The 23,914-nt window shown below is 45.7% G+C and overlaps 2 protein-coding genes across 2 annotated transcripts in view; one reads left to right on the top strand and one right to left on the bottom strand.

Annotated features, from left to right (window-relative positions):
* Window positions 1–1,541: 1,541 nt before the first annotated feature.
* On the bottom strand, window positions 1,542–5,004 carry RPL7 (ribosomal protein L7; the record flags this gene model as incomplete). The annotated part of the gene is given in 7 exon segments (NM_001113217.1): window positions 1,542–1,602; window positions 1,889–2,098; window positions 2,408–2,517; window positions 2,633–2,770; window positions 3,790–3,956; window positions 4,119–4,233; window positions 4,971–5,004. Coding segments are annotated over 6 exon segments (753 nt in total). The 3' UTR covers window positions 1,542–1,602; window position 1,889.
* Window positions 5,005–5,998: 994 nt separating this feature from the next.
* Window positions 5,999–23,914, top strand: part of RDH10 (retinol dehydrogenase 10) — a 30,312-nt gene continuing 12,396 nt past the window's right edge. The window contains exons 1-2 of the mRNA XM_021089230.2: window positions 5,999–6,955; window positions 8,611–8,846. Of these exons, the coding sequence (XP_020944889.1) occupies window positions 6,667–6,955; window positions 8,611–8,846 (525 nt within the window). The 5' untranslated portion in view covers window positions 5,999–6,666. The remainder of the gene's footprint in view (window positions 6,956–8,610; window positions 8,847–23,914) is intronic.

The raw sequence follows: 23,914 nt of genomic DNA, 5'->3' as shown, positions 1-23,914 counted from the left end.
GATTCTGGTGCAATACTGTCAAAAGAAGGGAGCATCTGTTTCACAGTGCATCATACGCTTGGCACAATTTTTACCCTTACCACAAAATTTACTTTTGTATCATGCAGTTCATGTTACACTCCACACTTAAAACTTCCAGGTTTGCTAACCTAAGTGAAATGATACACTAAAATTCACAGGGAATGTTATTTATACAGTATTAACTTTGTATTTCAAGAGGTTTTTTTTTTTTTGTCTTTTTGCCTTTTCTAGGGCCGCTCCCGCGGCATATGGAGGTTCCCAGGCTAGGGGTCTAATCAGAACTGTAGCCACCAGCCTATGCCAGAGCCGCAGCAACACGGGATCCAAGCCGCGTCTGCAACCTACACAGCTCATGGCAACGCCAGATCCTTAACTCACTGAGCAAGGCCAGGGACAGAACCTGCAACCTCATGGTTCCTAGTTAGATTCGTTAACCACTGCACCACAACAGGAACTCCTTCAAGTGTTTTTTTAAATCTTATGGAAGAACCCATAGAATAGAGAAGTTCTCAGGGCAGGGACTAAAATCTGGGCCATAGCTGTGACTAATGCTGAAAAGCCAGATCCTTTAACCCACACCTCTGCAACAAATTCTTAACTCACTGTGCCACCGCAGTGAGTGCTCACTAGTTTTTTGGGGTTTTTTTTTTGTCTTTTTGCCTTTTTCTAGGGCTGTTTCCCTTGGCACATGGAGGTTCCCAGGCTAGGGGTCTAATCACAGCTGTAGTTGCTGGCCTACACCATAGCCACAGCAACACGGGATCCAAGATGTGTCTGCAACCTACACCACAGCTCATGGCAACACCAGATCCTTAACCCACTGAGCGAGGCCAGGGACTGAACCTGCAACGTCATGGTTCCTAGTCGGATTTGTTAACCACCGAGCCACGACAGGAACTCCTACTGCTCACTAGTTTTGAGTTCTTTAGGTGCTCCAAATAAATTGCATTCATGGCCACAGATTCATTTTTTCCTCCATGATATACAAAATATGTAATGAAATCATTAAAAACTCACCTGATTATGGGTAGAAATGCAAATCAAAAACACAAAAAGTGAAATGCATTAAGAAAATGACATAGCTGGGGTGTGGATTTGCTCCCTGGCCCAGGGAACTTCCATATGCCAAGGGGGCAGCCGTTAAAAAGAAAAAAGGGAGGGGGGTATTTTCTTTCTACTTTATAGGCAAGCCAAAGCCTGAGAAAATGGAATAAGAGAATTTATTTTTATTTGTAAACTGAACCTCTATTGTCTTATCTATAAATCATACACAAAGGCCTGTAAAATAGGCTTCCTTAGAATACACCCGTTTAGCCAAACTCGATGGTGAAAAATTAGAATTTTTTATACAGGAAAGTCTAATAAACTAAAAGAAATGTTTTTTCACAGGCTACAAACTGGACCCTAAGTTTTTCATGCAACAGGCTCTTGATCTGGTTAATTTTGTCACACCAAGATCTGTCACATGTTAAGAGACAGCAAAGCAAAGATAACGAAGTCACCAAGACAGCAACACATTTCTGTTTGAAAGCAGTCACCATTTATTAATTGACCAGATTACAAAAATAATCATGGAGATACCTGAAAGGAAAAAAAACACCTATTAAACACCTTAATTAACTAAGGATTAATACAAAGCAGGAAATTATAACAAAGTACCAATTCAGTTTCCATTTTTAAGTAGGAAAAAAACCAAGTTTTCTTCCCTCAATAAATGTCCTCAAAAAGGAGAAACCAAATCAATTATGATCATATAAGATGACTGACTCCCCCCTCACTAAATACTGCCAATTTAGCCAAACCCTGATTGGCATTTAAAGTACTTTTCCTCCAGCATTAAACATTTTTCAGGATGCAGTTTACTCACCTTAATTCATCCTTCTAATAAGTCTGTTGATCTGGTCTTCCCTGTTGCCAGCATCTCCCCCTTCTACAAAATGGGTGGTCTTTTTCTTCATTCCACCTCGTGGAGAAGACAATTTGAAGGGCCACAGGAAGTTGTTTGCTTCTTTGAAACGTTTTCCAACAGTATAGATCTCATGAATCAGATCCTCCATGCAGATGATGCCGTATTTACCTGAGTATTTTCAAAAGTATCTAAAGGTTATTAAAGTCGTACTCAACGTTAAGGCATTCAAATTATAGGCTTCGACAGAAAGAGAAGTAGAGTAACATAAGAAAGAAAAAAATACCTTGCTTTATTTACAAAGGTACATTTCAAAAAAATCATGCCTTCCATTTTAAATAAACATTGTAGGCAGTACAGGAAGGTTCACAGTAGTGAGAGATTAGGCTATAAGATGCCAAAAATACTGTTTATCTAACACACTAACTTTTCTAACTAACTAATAATATAGTAACTTGTCCCCAAAGAGACAAATCCTACCAAGAGAACGAGCAATCAATGCGTTATCTGTCAGGGCAATTCGCTTCTTGTTGATTTTGCCGTAACCACGCTTGTAGATCAATTCATTTACTGACTTCAGGTTTGGATACCTAAATATTAGAAAAAAAAGTATAAATGACCACGTAAGACTCTCCCTGTCAAAACACCTAAATTCATCTTGCTATCACAGCCAATCCACCAAAGGGAAATCAAAAAGCTACTTACCCCCAGGCGATATATGGTTCCACAATTCTCAGCATGTTAATTGAAGCCTTGTTGAGCTTCACAAAGGTGCCATTAAAGATCTGACGGAGGCGAAGAAGCTGCAACACCTTTCTGACCTTTGGGCTCACACCATTGATACTGCAGTGATAAAACAAAAAAAATTCATTTAGCTTTTATCATAATCTCTACTAATAAACGACAAGAAAGCACTATAACTTTGGGCAACAAGTCCCACCTAAACAGGAATTCTCTCATGTCACAAAGACCACTTTTTCCTTAGATCATCAATGTCAGGGCAACTGACTTTCTTGATTTTGCCATAAGCACGCAGGCTAGATCCTATCCCTGCTCCCAACTTACCTCCCCCACCAAGTAAACTGTCTTTTGACACATACCTTTGAAATTGAAAGCTTCCCTGGCCCTCTTATTACTCCCTAGTTTTGCAGACATCTTTGTTACAGAACTTACAGGGGTACATTTTTGAGGTTAATCTCTAAGTGCTCACTTAGAAATGGACAGATGCTTTGGGCACAGTACTTAACAACCAACCATTAAAATAACCCCTTCTGGAGTTTCCGTCTTGGCTCAGTGGAAACAAATCTGACTAGCATTCATGAGGACAAAGGTTCGATCTCTGGCCTTGCTCAGTGGGTTAGGGATCCAGCGTTGCCGTGAGTTGCGGTCACAGGTGAGGCTCGGATCTGGCGTTGCTGTGGCTGTGGTGTAGGCCAGAGGCTATAGCTCCTATTTAACCCCTAGCCTGAGAACCTCCATAGGACGTAGGTATGGCCCTGAAAAGACAAACTAACTAACTAAAATAACTCCTCCTGGAAGTTCCCACTGTGGCTCAGCAGGTTAAGGACCTGATGTTGTTTCTGTGAGGATGCAGGCTTGATCCCCAGCCTTGCTCAGTGAGTTATGGGTGTGGAGTTGCCACAAGCTTCCGTGAAGGTGTCAGCTGTAACACCAATGTGACCCCCAGCTGAGGAACTTCCATAAGCTGCAGGTGCAGCTGCATTAAACCAAAAACAACAGAACAAAACCCCTGTTCTACTTACCACCCCCAATATTTCTATTTCCTTGCTCCTGTCGTGAAGTTTCCCTAGGATTGGGTACCTCTCTCTTTAAAACCAGAAGCCAATAAAAACTGAACTCACCCTCTGATCCTGATGACAAATGCCAATTTGGGTTCCGCAGGTACATAGAAGTTGCCAGCTTTTCTTGCCATCCTAGCCATTCGAATCTCAGTTCTGTACATTTGCCTGTATTCCTTGTGATAGTGCTTGGCTTTTTCGTAGATAAGCTTCCTCCTTGCCTTTCGAAGCTGAAAACCAACACCAGTTACTCATCTGCTTTTTAGCTTCCACTCAAAATTAGCACTATCAGTTAAGTATAAACCCTTCCCTTGAACCTTTTTCCACAAAAGCATGTGCTGACATTCTAAAAGAGAGATGCTACAACCGATGCCACAAAAAAACTTACTTACCATCTTCTGGGCAAACTTCTTTCTCAGGCGCTTAATCCTAAGCTCTGCGAAATTCTTTCGCTTTTTCTTAAGGGTTTCTGGCACAGCAGGAACCTTCTTTTTCTTCTCTTTGACACTGCCAGACAAAACATTAACATTAATAGTTCGAACGCTCACAGCATCGCAGCATTCCCCTGTTCTATCTAAAACGCTGTCTCAACGCTATTAATGCCTGTGGCTCTAAATGTATTTTCAATTGCCGTAGCACGCCCTGTTGCGAGAAACAGATTTGAGGGAACTTCTGGGCCATTTTACCCTACTTTCAACACAGACCAAGAGTCACAAAAACAGTCAATTCAGACTTAATCTACCATCAGTTCCAGGCTCCCACAACAAAAATACAGACAGCTAAAATATGCGACTGATGCAAGACAATGACAGCGAACTACCAATCAATCTAAAAAGGTGTAAGAATCTCAAAACAAAACCTCAACTGCCGCCCCGGTTCAAGCCTCAAACTCCACATGCTGTAAGTAAAGGCCGGGGGGCAGGGACGCTTGGGGCAAACAGCAGCCACGGAAGAACCCAATTCAGAGGCTCTGAGTCTCCCTGAAAAGAAGGGAAACTGGACAACTGGTCAGTCCCGCACACATTCAGCGCTCACACCTTGCTCCTGGTGTTTCCAAAGCCTCCGCCCCAAGGCCGCCGGAATCTCATCTTAGCCTGAGACCACCGCTAGTGTCACACAGCGTCACAAACACCCATATAGGCTGGCAAAAGTACATGCTACAATCGGACCGGGGGAAAGGGAGACAAAAGGTCTCTGGTTTCGGGGATGGAGAAGGATTCTGGAGAAGACGAGGAGCAACTTACTCTGCGCCCTCCATGGTTCCAGCCGGGAAAGAGGAAGTTAGCGCATGCGCGCTGTCCACTTAAAGTCGGCGAGCGTGAAGCCCCACGACTCATAGGTGTCCCAGGATAAGCCAGAAAAGAATTCAGAAGTGAGAATTCGCCTTGCGGACGCAGAATTAAGAACTTCCTGATTCAGCGTCGTACGACCAAGTTTCGAGTAAAATTCTTATGGGAAAAATGAATGCATTGGTTAGACTCTTTAATCAATACGATGAGAGCAAAGAGTGCTGACGCCTAGACTATTTGGGGTCCTAGTCCCTAGGCTGCGTTGACAGAATACGGCTCGTATTCTACCCAGTAATATTGCAAATGACACGCCAACAAGGCGCGAACTACAAATCCCGGCATGCATCACTTTCGTTGCCCGTCCGGCGGGAGGGCAACACTTGACCGAGACTGTAGGGAACCACGGTGGTGGTGATTCCAGCCGGGGAAAGTGAGAGCCCTTTGGCCCACCTTCCAAAGGACCAACTACGATTCTAAGCCTCTCCGGCTTTTGATCGCCTTCTCGGCTCTTTCCCAACCCTAGTGGCAGACAGGCACGACGGTTGCCGCGCTGCTGAGGTCCTTCTCTTCGTTCCTTCAGCCCGCAGGGCTGTCTTCTGCAGCGCCTGATCGCAGGCGGGGCCGCCCAGAGCCCCCTGGTTAACCAAAGTGACGAGTCAGGGACAAGCGAGGACCCGACGGCCGGAGGAGGATGGCCGGGGCACTGCCGACCGTCGGGCTTGGCAGGCGGAGGCCGGGACACCCCACGGCAGGGGGCGTGAACCGCGAAGGGAGGTGCGAGGAGGGCTGGAGGCTGCAGCCACGGCCCTGTGAGAGGGGCTGCCCCGCCGCGGTTCGGCGGACGACGGGCGGGCGGGCTGGGGGCTGGGCCGGGGGCGGGGTGCGCCCGGGGGCGGGGAAGGCCGAGCGGAGGGAGGGCCGATGCCGCCGCCGGCTCTTCCCGGTCGCGGGTTATATAGCGCGGAGTGTGGAGCCCTCTCAGAGGCGGCCGGGAGCGCTCCGACTTGCAAGCGGCGCTGTGCTCCGGAGCCCGGTGCCCGAGTGACAGCCGCGGGGAGTGCAGGGCAGGGGGACACGAGACCGCGGAGGCAGCTGCAAGCCGTTGCGGAGCGCTCGCCTGCGCGGAACGAGTCGCCCCTTCCAGGCGTTCCCGCTGCCCCGCACCCCACTCTCCCACCCTCTAGCAACTTGGGTTAAGTTGACAACTCCGCGGCGGCCGGCCGGCCCGTGCCGTCTCCGCTGTGCGCCCCTCCCCCGGGGTGAGAGGGAGCCGCAGCGCCGGCTCCGGGGGCGCTCGGGCGGCGGCAGCTTGGCCATGAGAGCCACGCGCGCCGCCTAACTCGCGGCTGTCACCGCCGCTGCAGCGGGACCGGCCGGCGGGGCGGGCGCTCCGGGACGGGCGGGCGGCCGCCGGCAGGAGGCGCCGAGTCGGGTGGCTGCGGCGGCGGGCACAGCCCGGGGCCACCGCGACGAGCCCGAGCGGGAGTGGCGCCGCGCACTCTAGCCCGGCGGGCACCTCGGGGGCGGGCGCGGGGCGCTGCCTTCTGTCCCGGCCGCTCTGACAAGCGCCCCGGGGCCGGGAACCGGGCTGCGCGGCACGGGGTGGGCGCGGACGCGGGCGCTGGGCTCCTGCGGAGACCCGGCCGTCGCGATGAACATCGTGGTGGAGTTCTTCGTGGTCACTTTCAAAGTGCTCTGGGCGTTCGTGCTGGCCGCGGCGCGCTGGCTGGTGCGGCCCAAGGAGAAGAGCGTGGCGGGCCAGGTGTGCCTCATTACGGGCGCCGGCAGCGGCCTGGGTCGCCTCTTCGCGCTCGAGTTCGCCCGGCGCCGGGCGCTGCTGGTGCTCTGGGACATCAACACGCAGAGCAACGAGGAGACGGCGGGCATGGTGCGCCACATCTACCGCGACCTGGAGGCGGCGGACGCCGCGGCGCTGCAAGGTAACTGGGACCTGCGCCCGAGCATTGTTGGGTCAAGCCCCTTCCCACCCCCGCGTGCCCTTCCCCGGAGAGCCCCGAAACCCCACTGTCACTGTCAACCTGGGTCTCGAGGAAGAGAACACCCCCCTCCCGCCCCAGCCCTGTCTTCTGCGAGTGGAATTTGCCCCCTGATAAAGGAACATGATCACCTCTGCTTTAGAAGGGAGAAAGTGCGCCAAAACCTTGTCTTAAAGGAGGTCCTGTCCTTTAGGGGACGACTCTGGGGTTTCGGAAGCCCTCGGGCTAAGGCAGGCAAGGGAACTTGTTACTACCAGTTTGAATCCTAGAGAAATGGGAAACTAGTGTCTTTGCGAAGTTGTTCTCAGAGTGGACTGGTGGTGCATGTGTGCTGGTTCCTGAGGTCTGAACCTCAGAAACTAGGGCAGCATTTGATGATTTCACTCTAACTTTAGCCAGAGGGAAATAATTACATTGTTTCACTAGAGATAAGTCAGTACTTTAGTTACGTACTCAGCCTGATTGAAAGATACCTCGTCTCTTAAGGAAAAACGCTTTGAAGGATTTAAGCCTTATTGTAAAATGCATTCCATCTTTTTGGTAACTTTTGGAAAGTCTACATTTCTGGATATTTATTAACCTGAATCTGAGATTTTTTTTTAGCCAAAGCGGAGACCATCACCAACCATAAGTATTGATCCAGGAGAGTTGATAATGGCTCTTGCTTTTTTTTTTTTTTTTTTTTTGGCACTTCTTCATTTCCAGGGAAAACATTTAACTATATCCAGAAGATTAATTTGAGCAGCACCCCTCCCCCATAGCCATCATTTGTCACCAAAATTACTGGCACCTGCATTTTTAGGTCAGAAAAATCAAAGGTCAAATCTGGTACATTTTCAACATTGGTATGAGGGTAGCAAAATACAGATTTTTGTGCTCTCTGTGGAAACCTGAAAGAGAATGGTATTTGTTTCCAGGGAAGAGATTTCGGTTTTTGGATTGGGTTCCTTTTGTGGTAAAATTGCATATTTATCTGTAAACTTGATTTATGTGAGGGTGCTTTTTAGAGGAATTTAACTACTCCAGTTAGAACAAACCAGCATGTGACTCTTAATTTTTCATGAGACGCCTGATGTTTATTTCTTGGCTTTGGATGAATTCAGATAATTAATTACAGTATTGATTTGTGAGCCTTGAGGTGAGCTTCCACTTGAAGGGTACTGGTACTGAAGTAAGAGCCTCTTTTGGCCACTGTTCCTCCCAGAAGAGGAGTGTGTATAGCGTGTGTGTTTGGGAGGAGGGGTTGCTGCTCTTGGAGCTGAGATCAGTTCATTCCAGGTGTCTTTAGCTCCAGGAAGCCGATCCCTCGAGGTCCGACTTGCATTGGGCTTGTCACAATTACATGATTTTCCCCTAAGCAAAGTTATCCAGTAAATTGCTGTAATTCCCAAAGACTTTTGGGGGGAGGAAGGCAGCTGTAAGTTCAGTCATTGGCAAGCCTTACGGTGTTAGAAATTTGAAGCTCACTGTAGTATTTTTGTTTTGTATGATCTTTGTCCTGCTGATGGCCACATGACTCACGTTTTGCAACCCCCCATCCTTCTCTGTTCTGTTGTGTTTTTTTTTTTTCTCCGCTTCATCTGGACTTCTGAGGACAGCTGGCAATGGTGAGGAAGAAATTCTGCCACACTGTAACTTGCAGGTTTTTACCTACACCTGTGATGTGGGAAAGAGAGAGAATGTCTACCTGACAGCGGAAAGGGTCCGCAAGGAGGTTGGCGAGGTCTCAGTCCTGGTCAATAATGCCGGCGTGGTCTCTGGGCATCACCTGCTGGAGTGTCCTGATGAGCTAATCGAGAGAACCATGATGGTCAATTGCCACGCGCACTTCTGGGTAAATATAAACATCCTTGTTTTTAATACTGGGCCCTCCTTAGCAAGGAGGTTGGGAAAGAGCGAGACTTCAGTACCAGCCTGAAAGCCACCTGCACACTTTCACCACAAACTCCCTTCCAATTTGCTATTCCCTCCGGGTGAATTACAGTGTATGCTGCTTACTATTAAATCATTGTTTTCTTTCTTTCTCTCCCCCCGCCCCAATCCAGTATTTCTGGAGAGGGTAGAGGAGTGAACATTTTGAACTAGTTTGAAAGATTGCCATAAAAATAACAAGAGGGAGCATAAAACCCTGGGTTTATTTATTTTACTTTCTGTTGAGTTTGTAAAACATTGGTTGTTCTTATGAATTTCTAAAGTCAGAGTTTAGGCTTCCAAATGACTGCTCAGCCACATTTTAGAAAGTGCCAAAGACTCTGAGATCAGCGTTTGTGGCCCAGCGGGAGTGGTCAGGCCACCCTGGCAGTCACTTACCTTCTGTTGACCACCCCCGGAGTCTCTGGCATTGTCCTATTGGGGTACATCCCAGAACGTTCTCAGCTGAGAAGATGCATCTCTTTGGAGAACAGAATTCTCCCTGATAGGACCCTAGAGTCCCTGTAATAGGGGACGGGGAGCTCGAGAGACCTGCCAAAGCAGCGACTTAGACCATATCAGCTCTTAACCATCAGAGCTGTTACGTCATCTGAGTAGATGAGAAGGGAGAACCCTCTGCCCTGGGGACCAGACTAACCCCAGGTTTCCAGCTGGGCTTATATCATCCATAATGGCAGGTGTGAAGCTCTCCACTCTCACAGTACACTCGTGACCCATGTTACACTTTTCTTCTCCCCACAGTATCTCCCCTTTACTTTTGCAGGCAGGTAGGATCCAATAAAGAAAGGGTAAAGAAATAGGTTTTTTGTTTGTTGTTGTTGTTTTCCATAGGCAGCTTAGCCTTCTCACAGAATGTACCAAAGAACTGTTTCTCCTAAATAGGTCACGTTAAACCTCATTAATTTTTTAGCCACAGCTTAAAAACTTAATCTGGCTTTAGAAGTACTTATTCAAATTGTTGCCCTTTGAACATTAAACTATTTCTTTCATCCTGGGAGAAGTTTATTTTCATGTTTTATTTTTCAACAGAAGTGTACTTAATTCATTCCCAAAGCTCTAGAAATGGACATATAAGTGATGTGAGATAACTCGTATCTGTGTCTTAAATGAGTAAGGAGATGGCGAAATACAGTTGGGAGGATTTGAAGTGTGTCTGTGTCTGCGCTCACATGTATGGGGGGGGAGGGTGTTGTGTGCGGTGGGGTTAGAGAGCTGAATAGAAGCCCTTGGTGCCAAGGGGTCCACAAGAACAGGCAGCAAGTGGCAAAGGGGTGGATCAGGTGAGTAAAGACCAGCACGGCAGAATAAACTTGGCAGTAGCGTTTAACAGGAATCTTGTGTGTTTATAATTCTGAGTAAAACAGAACCAGCGCTTGAAATTAAGGATATACATAAATTGCAGGTGGACTGTAGTTTTCCTGTGTAAAGACTGGTAAGTGTAAAGCTGCCATAGAAACTCCAGCTGATTTCAGTCAAGTCGTCTTCCTTAAACAGATACCCAGCCATCAGGAGGCTGGTGACAAACCACAGACCCCAGGATTGATTTTGCCAATAACCTTTGACTGAGATGAAGCGTGGTTTCCCAACTCTGAACTTTTGCCTACACGAAATGCTCTGACATTTTACTGTCTTATATCTACTCTCTCTGCATGATTACTTTGCTGAATTGTATGGTATCGGATATAACCAGATTTTTAAAGAAACCCCATACAATTTGCAGTTAAATACTTAGGAAAGCAGCTTCCTTTTGCTAGACGTCCTGTTAAAAGAGGCTAAGCAGAGTATGTTGGTATCGATAGCTTTAGCTTTGAAAATGCACATTAGTTGATATAGAGTTGGTATACTTTTCTAACAGAAGGAGAACATTAAATCAAGTTTCCAATAGAAAAATATATTGTGGCACTGAATCTAGATACCAAGGAGGAACATACCACCTTCCCAAAGTCCTCACTTTGCTTTGAGATGTTGCTTAAATACCATTTAGGGAGTTCTTGGAAGCCTTGACAGTAATGACGTCACTTCATATTAAAATATGGGAGGCTCCTGAATTCTCCAGCTGTTTCTCCCCTAAGCATCTAAACTTAAGAATTTATTTTCAAAATTGAGTCAGAAAATTCATTTTAGAGTTGGAATTTCTGACTTCTTGCCAAAACTTACAAACCCTTTAAGAAGAAATCTAGCAACTACAATGTAAAAGAAGATTTACTATAATTTTTTACAGTGATTTTTTTTTTGGGGGGGGGGCGATGTTAGGTGGTGTAAGAACCACCTGAATTCAGCTTCCCTCCCAGTAGCCCTCTTAGGTGAAAATGTTCATGGTAACTGTCCAAAGATGTATTGGCATGTGCTGTTTTTTCCTTCCAGAGAAAATAACCAGCATGTCTTTTTACTGTATCTGGGTGGGGAAAAGAAGTCGCCCCATACACCACTTTAATAAGTGAATTTGTTCAGCCGTTTGAACAGATCATCTTGAGCCAGACTTTTAAGTGGCAGTTGATGTCTGTTATCATAACACAATGAACAGCACATTGCTCCTGACCCAGAGTTAAAGTCACAGGCAATGAACTGGAAACCTCACAGACCTCTCCACTGAAGAGCCATGGGTTCTGCTCCTTCAGACTTTAATTCCTCACTCCGCTCCCCCTGCCTGCAGGGCCCTCTTCTCGGCTCCACCTATCTTTTGAGCCCTGGCTCAAGTTCTTAATATAACCTTCCATCCCCGGTCCAGTCCCTTTCTGGCATTTTTGCATACCAGAGCTGAAAAGATGCTCAGAGATCATCTTGTCCAGCCCCTCATTTGCTCATGAAGCTGCAGTTAGATGACTTGTCTCTTCTTTCCGTTGGTCTCTCGCAGCATTTCTTGTCACCCCATCCTTTGTGCGTAGCTCATGCTCTCTGGTGTAACTCTCGACACATCATGCCCCGAGTGCCCCCAGTAGATGGAAAGCTGTCTGCAGGCAGTTTGCTACAGATGTCTGTTTGTGTCTTGCCCCCCCGCACCCCACCAGGACAAGAACGCTACTCATAATTCCTCAATAAATGTTTGATAGTATAGGCTAGGCTTCTGCTTAAATATTTAGAAGAGAACCCATTCAGAGAGTGCTTGCATGGGTCTGGCTTCTGAAGTTTCAAAAGGTAGGCAGGCATTATGTTGGACTAATTCCAGCAGTGTAAGATTGACGGGATCTCGCAGAGGCTGGCTCCCCTTCGTTATTGTTTATATCTCCTTTTGTTCTCCTCCACAACTTTTCCATTCTCCCTGCCCCGCCTGTATCCTCATCTTTATACCATAACATACTAACCCAGCTCATTGGTATGAGGCTAGCAACCCTGAGGAGGCTGGTGTTGATAGACCGATTTGAATCAGCTCAATTTGACTATATGGCCACCATTGATGTTTCCCAGTGGCCCAGCCTCAGGGAGAGGCTTCCTCCTGCAGCTCCTTCCTAGTTCCTTAACCTCAGACCCATTTCCATACCCATTAGAAGCCTTGGAGGTACTTGGCGTTATTCTTCACAGCCCTCCAGTCTGCTCTGACACTTCACCTTGCAGTGGTCTCTCACCAGCAGCTCTCCTGGGAATCTTCTCTTGGTCACCAGTCAGGAAGTGACAGATTTGGGGTAGATTCTAATCAACTTAACCTGGTGTGCAACATTCACCGTTGGGGACAAGAACGTGAGAATGTATGCAGTACAGGGCACTTGAACTTTGGCGTAGATCAGAGAAATTGCTCACCTAGGTGCTCTCTGTATCTGGGTGAGATGCACAGGCTGGGAAACACCTCGCTGATACCAGTGAAGGATGGAAAGCAGGCCTCCACGTGGGACCTGCAAGCCCATGTTTCCCCTAAAACAGCGATATTGCTTCACTTGTTGTTTTCTAAGAGCAATCTTTAAAAAAAAAAAAAAAAAACCAAACCAAACCAAACCAAAACAACACCTTAGCTTCCCATTTCTGAAAAACAAAGTTTTGTCTGTAGCTCCTTTTGGACCAAAGAGCTGCATTTGGCATTGATACGTGAGCAGGAAATTGATCCCTGATTAACCAAAAGGGGGAAGCAAAAGCATTTAACCCCAGGCCTTTTGTGTTCTCAAGAAATTTTGCATGGTGAAGGACTAAATCTGTCAAATAGCTAGTCGGTAATTTACTTCTATTGGTATGATAGTCAGACAAGATAATTGGTAGTTAATTAATAGACCACTTAACTTAAAAGGTTTCACAGTTTTAAAATACTAATTACTGAATTAGGCATTTATCTATATCCAAATGTCTAAAGTCTATTTAGTTAAAATCCATCCAGGAAAAGTAAAAGCCCACCAGCTAGATCTGAGTAATGTAGCACTTAAAGACATTAGTGCTGTGCTTGTAACTAATATCTCATGAATGGTCCCTAATCATTAATGTTTAAGTTCTTAGGTGATTTACTGGTTTTTAATCTCAAATACTGTATTCCTCTGTTCTCTGGTTAGAGAAATCTAGTTTTGTTCAGGGCTTCTTAGATTTAGAATTCTTTTTAAAAAAATCATTTTAGACTGATTTTTTTTTTTTTTTTTTTTTTTTTTGGAATATTGTTTTCCTGTCTTAGGATAGCTACTACAAACTTGGGAAGCCACGGAATATTTTTAAGTCTGTACTAGAGCTAACTCTTGTTGTTAAATAAATTCATATGCATTAAAATCAAATGTTTGAGCTTTAAAAATCAGCTTTTTGTGTCTCGAAATGTAAATTGAAATAGGGTAGGCATGCTTTACTTTATTAATTCTCATGGTCACAGCTATAAACACTGAGTAAAACATCTCTTTAGAGAGCAGCTGCTTGGATACCCGGACCGCTCTACGTTCCTAACAGGGTCACTTCATAGCCTTCTTTCCTAACACAAAATAAGATCACATGCTCAGTGAGCTTTGAGCTTCTACATTTGATACACTGCACGCTGGAACCAAATCTAACACTACCAGAAATCAACATTGATGCCTGATAAACCATCATTTTACTCAACTGGCGAGAGCAGGGAACCATCCTATAAAAATCTTCTCAACATCTGCCTTTGATATATGTTCTGATCTGTGGCTGGTTACCCCAGTTGTTTAGAAAACGTTGTTAAGTAATCATCGTCATATGAAAAACTAGCAGGGCTCCCCTCCCTAATGGCCAGATGTTCCCTGTGCACCTGACCTTTCTGTAGAATGCAAGCCTGTTGACTGTCTCTGTGAGAGGCCGGGGCTCTAACTTCCACACTAAGCCCTCTTTCTCCTGCTTCTCTTCCGTCTCCCCAGTCCTCTTCGCCTCCACACCTCCGAGATGTGTCGGCTCTTTAGTATGGCGTGCTCACACCTCTTCTCACCATGCACCTCTAGCTGGGTGAGCTGTTTATTTCAGTGGCTTCACCTGTGATTGCTAAGATAGATCCCAAGTTCACACAACCATCTTGGCTGTTCCACATGGTCCCTGAAATCAACACGTCTCAAAACTGAACCAACTCCTCTTGGCCCCTTCTTGATTTCCCTGTTGTGGCTTGGGAACACCAGCCATATCTTTAATTCCCCATCCTGCATGCATTCATGGGCACCCAGTGCTGATGGTTCTGTTGCTTCTGTGTACTTGGCTCCACTTCTTTCCATCCCTGCATCCTCCTTTGTGCTCCTGTCATCTCTCGCCTGGACTCTACCAAGAACCCTGAACTTCTTTCCCTGTTTCCAGCCTTTGCTCTCCAACCTCCGGTTATCTAAGCAGCATTGAGTTTGTTATACGCCTGCTTAAAGATGACGCTGACTAGAACCTCCCCCAAGCCCTTGCATGACCATATTGTTCACAGCATGCAGTCCAGGCTCATCAGCGTGGCAGCTCAGGCCTTCCAGAGCTGATTTCCACCTGCCTTCCAGGCTCATCATCTAGTATGTCCCCTGGAGGACCCTAAGCTCCAGCCGAGCTGACACCTTGCCGGGCCCAAAGGGGCCCTGCCTCACTCAGATTCTGTTTCATTTGGGTCCTCTCTTACTGGGAGACAGAAGTTGAATAGTTCAGGCAAAATGGATCACCACCTCTGAGAGAGGAAAACGAACACGTTCAAAAATCTTTCCATGTTGACTTAATAGTTTCTTTATCTGTTAAGGAGGCAGCCCTGGTGCAGGAGTCTCAAATTCCTGGTTCAGGGAACCCGCCTCTCTCATTGGATTATGTGCCACTTATCCTTTTTTTTTTTTTTTTTTTTTTTTTCCTCTTCTTTTTAGGGCTGCACCTGTGCCATATGGAAGTTCCCAGGCTAGGGGTCCAGTCGGAGCTACAGCTGCCAGTCTATGCCAGAGCCGCAGCAATGCAGGATCCAAGCCACATCTGTGACCTACACCACAGCTCACGGCAATGCCAGATCCTTAACCCACTGAGCGAGGCCAGGGATCAAACCCAAAACCTCATGGTTACTAGTCAGATTCATTTTCACTGAGCCATGACGGGAACTCCCGTGCTACTCATCTTGATCCCAGGAAGCAAAGGTGGTGTTTGTTCTTTTCTCCCTCATTGTTTCTACATCCGGGGCTATATCCAGTATCTGCCCAAGTAGAAATTAATAATCTGTAGGGCATGTCAGAGTGGAAGCCTTCATTAACCTGTGCTAATGCTAACACTGCTGGGATAGCTTTTTCAGAGAGACTGAGTGGAGAGCACCCACCCCAGCCATCTGCCACAGGATGCAGTCACTGCAGCCCGAGGAGGCCACAGACCCTAGGGTTAAATGCTTAACTGCTCTCAATCTCAACTTACTCTCTTCCTTTATATTTTGACCTTAATCATCTTTCAGATTTGCAAGATCTTTGGCAGATACCAGTGAATTGACTTCAGTAACTTGAACATATCTAAGATGTGACAATCAGAAAACTCCTCTCAAGTAGTTTAATAACCTCACTTGGGAGGTAGAATTATTTTTTAAAAGTAGGAAACCCCTTTTTATTTAAGTTTTTTTTTCCTTGAGTTAAGAAATATTAATAGCAGGTTCACCTAAAATTTCTTTTCTAGTTCTTTTAGGAACTAAAATTAAAGCCTATTTCACTTCCGATAAGTAGGCAGTTTGCTTCAGTCTGATCCAGATGTGTACCACGGTGGCTGGATGTAGAGATGCATGTAGTGCTTGCTTGTGCTGGAGGCTTGGGGGAGAGGGGAAGGCGCCTGGTGCAGTTACAGCCGCTGGACTTGGAAGAGTGCCTGCCAGCCCGTGTTCAGTCCTAAACACACAGGGCCGTTTTGGACCCCCTGGTTGTACTATGCTGAGATTCCACTAGGGGGTGTGCTGGCAGGGTGGATTTGTATCTTACTACCTTCTACACACACAACCCGTCATTTCCCCAAGATAAAGGGCCTTTTGTAGCTAATCTTTGGAGTATGACAAACTCTGATGGTCCTTCAGAAACAGGGAACCACTCCCTGCCTCAGCTGCATGGGTTAAATCCAGTGTTTTGAGCTTGTAACTCCAGGGATCAGATGAAAATGTGTTAATCTCTCTTGGTTTAATTAGTGATTTCTCATCAGTCTCAGAAGTTACTGTTGTAGTTAGCTATTCAAAGAACTCATGCTGGAGTTCCCATCATGGCTCAGCGAAATGAACCTGACTAGTATCCATGAGGACATGGGTTCTATCCCTGGTCTCACTTAGAGGGTTAAGGATACGATGTTGCTGTGAGCTGTGGTATAGGTCACAGACAAGGCTTGGATCTGGCATTGCTGTGACTGTGGCATAGGCTAGCAGCTACAGCTCTGATTTGACCCCTAGCCTGGGAACCTTCATATGCCATGGATGTGGCCCTTAACCCTCCCCTCAAAAAAAAGGTAAAAAAAAGAAAGAACTAACCCCTTCTTATTGTTCTATTAACTGACCTAAAAACTCCTTTTAGGCAGAGACCCCTTGTAACCAGAAAGTAAGTATAACCAGAAAGTTAAGTCAGATGGTAGTGCCTTTTAATTCTTTGAAAATATATGGTAGACATGCAAAGCGTACATCTGGTCCTCACCCTAGAGCCTCCTTAAGGAACCCCCCTGCATTATGACCTAACACTGTTAAGACACTGTTGTTCAGAGTAAAGGCTGTTGGAGCATACAACCTTAGAATCTAGTCTCGGTTACTCTGACACCCTTGGCCAGCCGGTCCCGGCCCCTGGGCTTCAGCTGATGTAGGCATGTGCCATCTTGGGGCTGGTGGGAACACCTTTCAACAGCAGGAATGCTGGCATCTTTGACTTGATCTTACCCAGCATGACCCATTCTTGGGTTTCTTTTTCTTTAATACTTTATTTGTCAATTCCTTCAAAACCCAAGTTCACACCTGTCAGGAACCATTTTCTTAAATGCTCTGAAACTAAAATTAAATGAACCACAGGGGGGGAAAAATGAATATCCTCTCATAATGATCATAAAACTTTCAACACCGCCGCAAATGCTGCTGGAATATTTAACAAGGAAGGGCAATTACTGCTGCAACCTTGAGTGCTGTCAAATGAGCCCAGATGACAAGCCACTTAGAATGAATTCACATTCGGAAACAAAACTCGACTTGGCCTGTGAAACTTTCAAAGATCACACAGAGGTGTGTGAGAAGTGGCAACATCAGCATTTTGGGGCTTGGGGAAACCCCAGTGTTTCTCATTTGCTACTTGCATAAAATGTGCAGTTCTTGCCTTCCCTTCAAATGGCTTAGGGCTGGAATTTCTGAATCTTAACACAATTCAGCTTCTTAGTGTTATTCCAGACAATGGGGCTCAAAGTAGCACTTCCCAAATCAGTGTAACAGGGAAAATATTTGTGGTGTAACTTATGTAAGCACATGGGTATTTTGAGGACAAGTGAAACTTAAAATTCAAAGCCTGAATTTTCCCACCTGCCAATTGTAATTAACATACTGCCCCCTACTGACTCCTCAAGGATTTTTTTTTTTTTTTTAATGGGGATAAGTCCTACAGTCTCTTGGGGAAGAAAAACATCAGGTATATAATCAATTATTCTCAAATAGTTCTGTACTAACTTTATTTTGACAAGTGCTCTGTTCTTCTCCATCACGCAGTATCATTTACATTTCTAAACGGTTGTTTTCTGATCTGATAGGACAGGCCTAGAGAAAAGGATTAGAGAAGAGGTGTTACTGGAAAGTGTCTTCCATTTCCCAGCAGCATCCAGGATTCTGGAGGCAGGGCCCGGCAGCGGAAGCAGCTGTTAAGCCGCTTGTTTGTGAGGCTGCTACTGGTGGTCAGGCCCTGGGCTTTTGCCGGAAGTGTGGTCTGGTGCTTCGTGGAGGGCAGGGAGCCTGGGAGCCATACTTAGTAAGAACCAGGAATTGCAGGAACTTGAAGAAACAACATAACCAAAAATAGATAGCACTTATAACCCAAATAGCCTATAAATATATACTTAATATGCCTCGTATGCATTTACTATACTTTTATATGGCACTTAATGTCATACAAAGCGCTTCCATAAATACTCTTCTCTCATTTGCCCCTCGTAGCAACTCTGCATTAAGTAGAGCCATTATCCCCATGTTTATGAATGAGGAAATAAACCGAGGGAGGTTACGGGACTCGGTTAAGGTCACCTGGGGAAGGAAGATGCTAGGACCCAGACCCTCTGCCTAGGGCCTTAGTTTAGAAGCTCTACAAATACTAACTGGGGGTGTATGTTCAAAGTTCCTGGTAGATTTCCCTATGAGTCACTTATAATGTAAGAATGAGTGGTATGTTGATTTTTTTGAATTATTATTATCATGGTTAGTTTAGTGATGACTACTAATTAACCATAGCTTATTATCCCCAAAAAGTTTGCTCCGTAAATTAGACAAGCATGTAAATTTCTAAAGAACCAATACCACATTAGAATTTTATTACCAACGCCCAATTCACGTGCACGTGTTTTTTTTCTGTGCCTTTTCTGAAATTTTCCATGGTCTGTGTCTGAGGTGGTTACTCTACTGAGAAGAGAGCGCTGTGATCTTAGTCACTCTGTGTCCTTCTCTCCCTAGTTTGCGTGTCAACATTGACGGAACAGACACAAAGGTAGTGAATGACAAGGCCTGACTGAACAAATACTTGATACCAAAGTGTCAGTAACAGTGTGATTTGGGAGTTCCCTTGTGGCTCAGTGGGTTGAGGATCCGTCATTATCACTACTGTGGCTCGGGTTTGATTCCTGGCCCTGCAACTTCCATGTGCTGCAGGCTTGGCCAACCCCCCCCCCAAAAAAAAAAACTCCCTAAAAAAAGGTGTGGTTTTAGTTTAGGTTTTTGTGTTTGTTTTATGCTGATTTCCTGGAAAATGTAATACCGTTTTTGTTACATAATGATCTTATGGGATCAGAATTCCAGATAACTTCAGGAGCTTTGCTTTGGAAATGCTAATCATGGATTCTCAAAATTGTGCCATTTTGGTCCCCTGGGGGTGTCCAAGCTTCTGGCACAAGCATCTGATTTTTAACGGGGTAATTTTTCCCTCTGCGCGGTTCTCTCACAGGCTTAACAAAGCATGAAAACGTCAGAAAGGTAAACGTGGAAGATGAAAAAGGTAAATGCTCAGGCTAAAAAGGGTCTAAGGTCCTTGTTTTGAAAGCTAAGCCTTCAGAGCCTGTGTGGATAAGGGAAAGGAGTTGAAGTCTTCTAGGTCTCTCTCTGACAGCTTATGCTAATGGGGAAGGGGATGTCTTAGTCCATTTGGCTGCTGTAGCAGAGTACCATGGACTGAGTGGCTTATAACCAGCAGGAATTTCCTTCTCACAATTCTGGAGGCTGGAAGTCCAAGATCAAGCCTCTGGGAGATGCAGTGTCTGGTGAGAACCCACTCACTGGTTCGTAGACCATTGTCTTTGCTGTAACCTCATGTGGTGGAAGGGGTGAGGACACTCCCTGGGGTCTTTTTTTATAAAAAGGGGCACTAATCCCATCTTGAGAGCTCCACCCTCATGGCCTGACAACATCCCATTGGGTGGTAGGTTTCACTGTGAATTTTGGAGGAACACAAACATTCAAACCACAGCAGAGGGGCTTGCTAGTGCTAAAAATGGATCCAAGGCAAATATACAGACAGCCTGTAAGCTCCCCTAGTTGTCCATACAAAGCTCCCAGGGCTCTTGACATAGATTCGAACTGGCTTTTGATAAACATTATTGGGAGAAGGATGTGAGGACTGGAGAATGGGGCCTCTCAACTCCTAAAACTCTGGTCCAAAGAACACAGGTAGGACAGAGCAGAGAAATTAGCCAGTTTTGCTGAATTTCTAGAAGAAATTGACCTGACACCATGTGAGGTTTGGAGTAGACGTTACCTGGCTATGCCAGAACCTTGTGCTCAGACTGTGGTCCAGAGCAGCAGCAATAGCATTACCTGGCCACGCTGCATATTAGAAAAGCAAGCTCAGGCCCCTCCCAGACCTACTGGATCAGGGTCTGCATTTCAGATCTTGGGTAATTCTTAGGCACATCAGCCTTTGAGAAGGAACTAGGAAAATGCCAGACCATGCATGCACCCTGGGCTCCACCCTCATCTGGGTTATTTTTTTGATTTGAGTCCAGGCCATTGTTTAAAAGGAGAAGCCCAAGTTCTCTCTTGATAACTTTTCCCCTTGGTTGCTGTGCCCAGGATGGCATTTCCAAAGCCATAAACACCATGGTACAGAGTCAAGGCCATGCATTGCAGGGCTACATTCTTCCTGCTCAGGACCAAAACCGCTGTCTAGAAATAAGTTGTAGGAGGACAGAGACTGTGCCTGTTGTGCCCCTCCCCTCGCCCCCCTTCTGGCCCCTGCATTTCGTTGGCATCATTTCCCTCCAATGATACTTTTTAATGTAGTAGTAGAGTGGTAGTTTGAAGGTATTGACATGTAAACTAAAAGTGAGAGGCTTCTGGGCCTATATTTAAGTCGTGGGGTTTTTTTAAGCATAGAACGTCTTCCAAAGCTAGAAAATGTCATTACAATATGAGAATTAGAGCTTAGGAAAAAGTATCACAGGACTATATGGAACTTGATTTGCTAATGTGCTAAAGATTGGTTCTTGGAATTCCCTAGTGGCTCAGTGGGTTTAAAGATCGGACGTTGTCACTTGTCACTGCTGTGGCTTGAGCTGCTGCTGTAGGGTGGATTTAGTCCCTGGCCTGGGAACTTTTGCATGCCATGGGCCAAAAAATATATACAAAAAATATAGTCCCCATCTCCTTTAAAAAAATAGAGTGGTTCTCATAGGACCTGTTTCCCTCTCCGGGGCATTTGGCTGCACCTGAAGACATTTCCCCTCGTTGGAGCTGGGGGGATATTACTGGCTTCTAGTGGGTAGAGGCCAGGGATACTGCAGAACATCCTACAAGGTACAGGACAGCCCTCCCACAATGTAAAGTGACCCGGCAGTAAAGTCAGTGGTGCTGAGTTTGAGATACTCTGCTCTAGAACACTGGTTCTCAGACTTGCCCACATATCGGAGTCACTGGGGAACGCTGTCTCCCGATGCCTGATTCCTTCCCAGGTATAACTGGCCTGGGATATGCCTGGGCGTCAGAAACAAAGCTTCCCCTGGATGATTCCAGTGTGTAGCTTTGCCTGACAACTGATTTCTAGAAAATGTGGCTTTTTTTTTTTTTTTTTTTTTTTCTTCTGTCTTTTAGGGCTGCACCTGTGGCATATGGAGGTTCCCAGGCTAGGGGTCTAATCAGAGCTACAGCTGCTGGCCTACACCACAGCCATAGCAACGCCAGATCCGAGCCCCATCTGCGACCTACACCACAGCTCACGCCAACATTGGATCCTTAACCCACTGAGGCTAGGGATTGAACCGCAACCTCATGGTTCCTAGTTGGATTCGTTTCCACCGCGCCACGATGGGAACTCCAAAGAACTCCAAAGGAGGCTTTTATAATCCTTAAGTTTCTTTAAGTGTCACATTTTTTTTTTAAAACAATGCCTAACACAATATAGGTAACTCATAGACCCTCATAAAGGGTGAGCATTTTCTTTCTTTCCTTCTTTCTTTCTTTAGGGCTGTACCCAAGGCAGTATGGAGGTTCGTAGGCTAGGGGTCCAATCAGAGCTATAGCTGCCCTCCTATACCACAGCCACAGCAGCGTGGGATCTGAGCCGTGTCTGTGACCCACACCACAGCTCACTGAGGCCAGGGATCAAACCCTCAACTTCATGGTTCCTAGTCAGATTCATTTCCATTGCACCACTACAGGAACTGAACGGTGAGCATGTTCTAAGTTGTCATGGTGCACACCTAAGAATAAGTTCTCAGGAGTGACATCTTGATTGTATTTGTCTTTTGTTTAGGCAAAGATTTAATATTCTATAAAGACTGTGAAGTAAGCTCACTAGGAAGCAGAGAAGAATCTGAACCATTTGCATGTATGAAGTACAAGGGCTGATGGGAGACGATCATGGGGGTATTGCTGGGCTCAGGGTTGCGGGTGGGGGAAGGGGGCCTAAGCAGAGGCAGAGCCCCCGTGCACGTGGTTCTGCCTCATGGAAGTGCTTACTGGTCACTGGAGCAGAACCAAAGCCTCTGCCCTTTGGAAGATCTGTCTTTATTACAGTTCCTGAGATGCGATTTGAGTTGGGGGCAAAGCAAGGGGATTAATGACAACCTGTTGTTTAGCAGACTACTTGGCTGCAATTTTGCGGGTGACTTTCATTATTCTGTAAAGAGTTATTAAATAGGGGAAGGGGCCCCCGAGCTGGAGGGAGCTGGGGAACGCTCCTTTGATCATCTAGGACTCAGCCGGGGGAGGAGCAGGGAAAAGAGCATTTTAGAACCAGTGTTCAGCTTTCATAGTTTCTTCTAACACGTTGAGCTTCCATGAACTCAAAGGCAGAAAAAAAAAAAAAGGTTTTTTCACAGATAACTTGTCAATATTTTTTTAATATGACAAGGGCCGGGATTCAAGTTACATTCTTTGAAAAGGCACAGCCATGACAACATATAAATGTTTAATGAATAGATATTTTTACTACTCACCAGATGCTGGCAACTGCACTAATGGAGTTGATACCTTATTGAGTCATTTACAAGAGTCTTAGGCAAGTAAGATCTCAGTGTTGCGACTTGTGTATCGAATGCGTGGTTGAAATGGAAGAAAGAATTACTGGATGTATGTTGTAACATCTTCAAGCTGAGACACCTTGGCGATATCCTTTTGTCTCACCCTTGAGTTAAGCCAAGAGAGGTCAGGTAACAAGGAAGGTGAAGTGATTGATGGTCGGGACCACGTGGTTTCTGGACTCTAAAGGCCAGCCTACTTTCCAGGCAGACTGAGTTTTAAGTTCCTTCCTCTCTGGCATTTCTGCACAGCAGCCTCTATAAAGCGCAAGGGAACGTTGATATCTGAGTCACCGCCTCGGGGTAGATTCATCCTGTGCTTTAACAGCAGGAAGGCAAGTTAATGAAGCATTTATTTTTGCTGAATAACTAATGGTGTCATCATCTAGGTGTTCATTTGAAAAGCCTAGCTCTTTTATTAGCTTCTTGAGTGCAGGGCAACTGTAGGGGTATCCTTGTGTGTGCGTGTTAAGTATTAACCGCCGATGCCGCCAAATGTTGAACAAGTCCCTGTGGCCTCAAAATAGTAACAGAAAGGATGGATGTAACATCAATATGAGTTTGATGACTATGACATATTCTTTAGGGTTTCCTCTATGGCTAAAGAGAAAACATTTCATGTCAGGCGGATCAAGATTTTGACGAACATTTTGTTAAATCGGCACATCGTTCTAGGCTTTGGTCTTGGGGCCCTATTTATTGCACAGTCTGTCAGGAGACCTTCTTGTCTCTGCAAACCCACCCGGATTGGAAAGGAAAAAAGAAAGCCGTCATCGAATTACATGAATTTCAGAATGTGTGCTGTCAACTGCAGCTAAAGTATTTAAAGTCAGTATACTGCCAACAAAGACAGATGCGGGTTTTACTTCCCGGGGAAGACAGTTTTGTAATGAAAAATTTCCAGTAACACTTTTTGTGGCC

Source organism: Sus scrofa, chromosome 4, assembly GCF_054392235.1.
Source record: "Sus scrofa isolate SSC_HxYL_T2T_F1_AM1 chromosome 4, Sscrofa_HxYL_maternal_Yorkshire_Landrace_v2.0, whole genome shotgun sequence".
Classification (NCBI taxonomy): Eukaryota; Metazoa; Chordata; class Mammalia; order Artiodactyla; family Suidae; genus Sus; species Sus scrofa.
The sequence above is the reverse complement of the archived record's forward strand: the minus strand, read 5'-3'. Positions and strand labels throughout refer to the sequence as shown.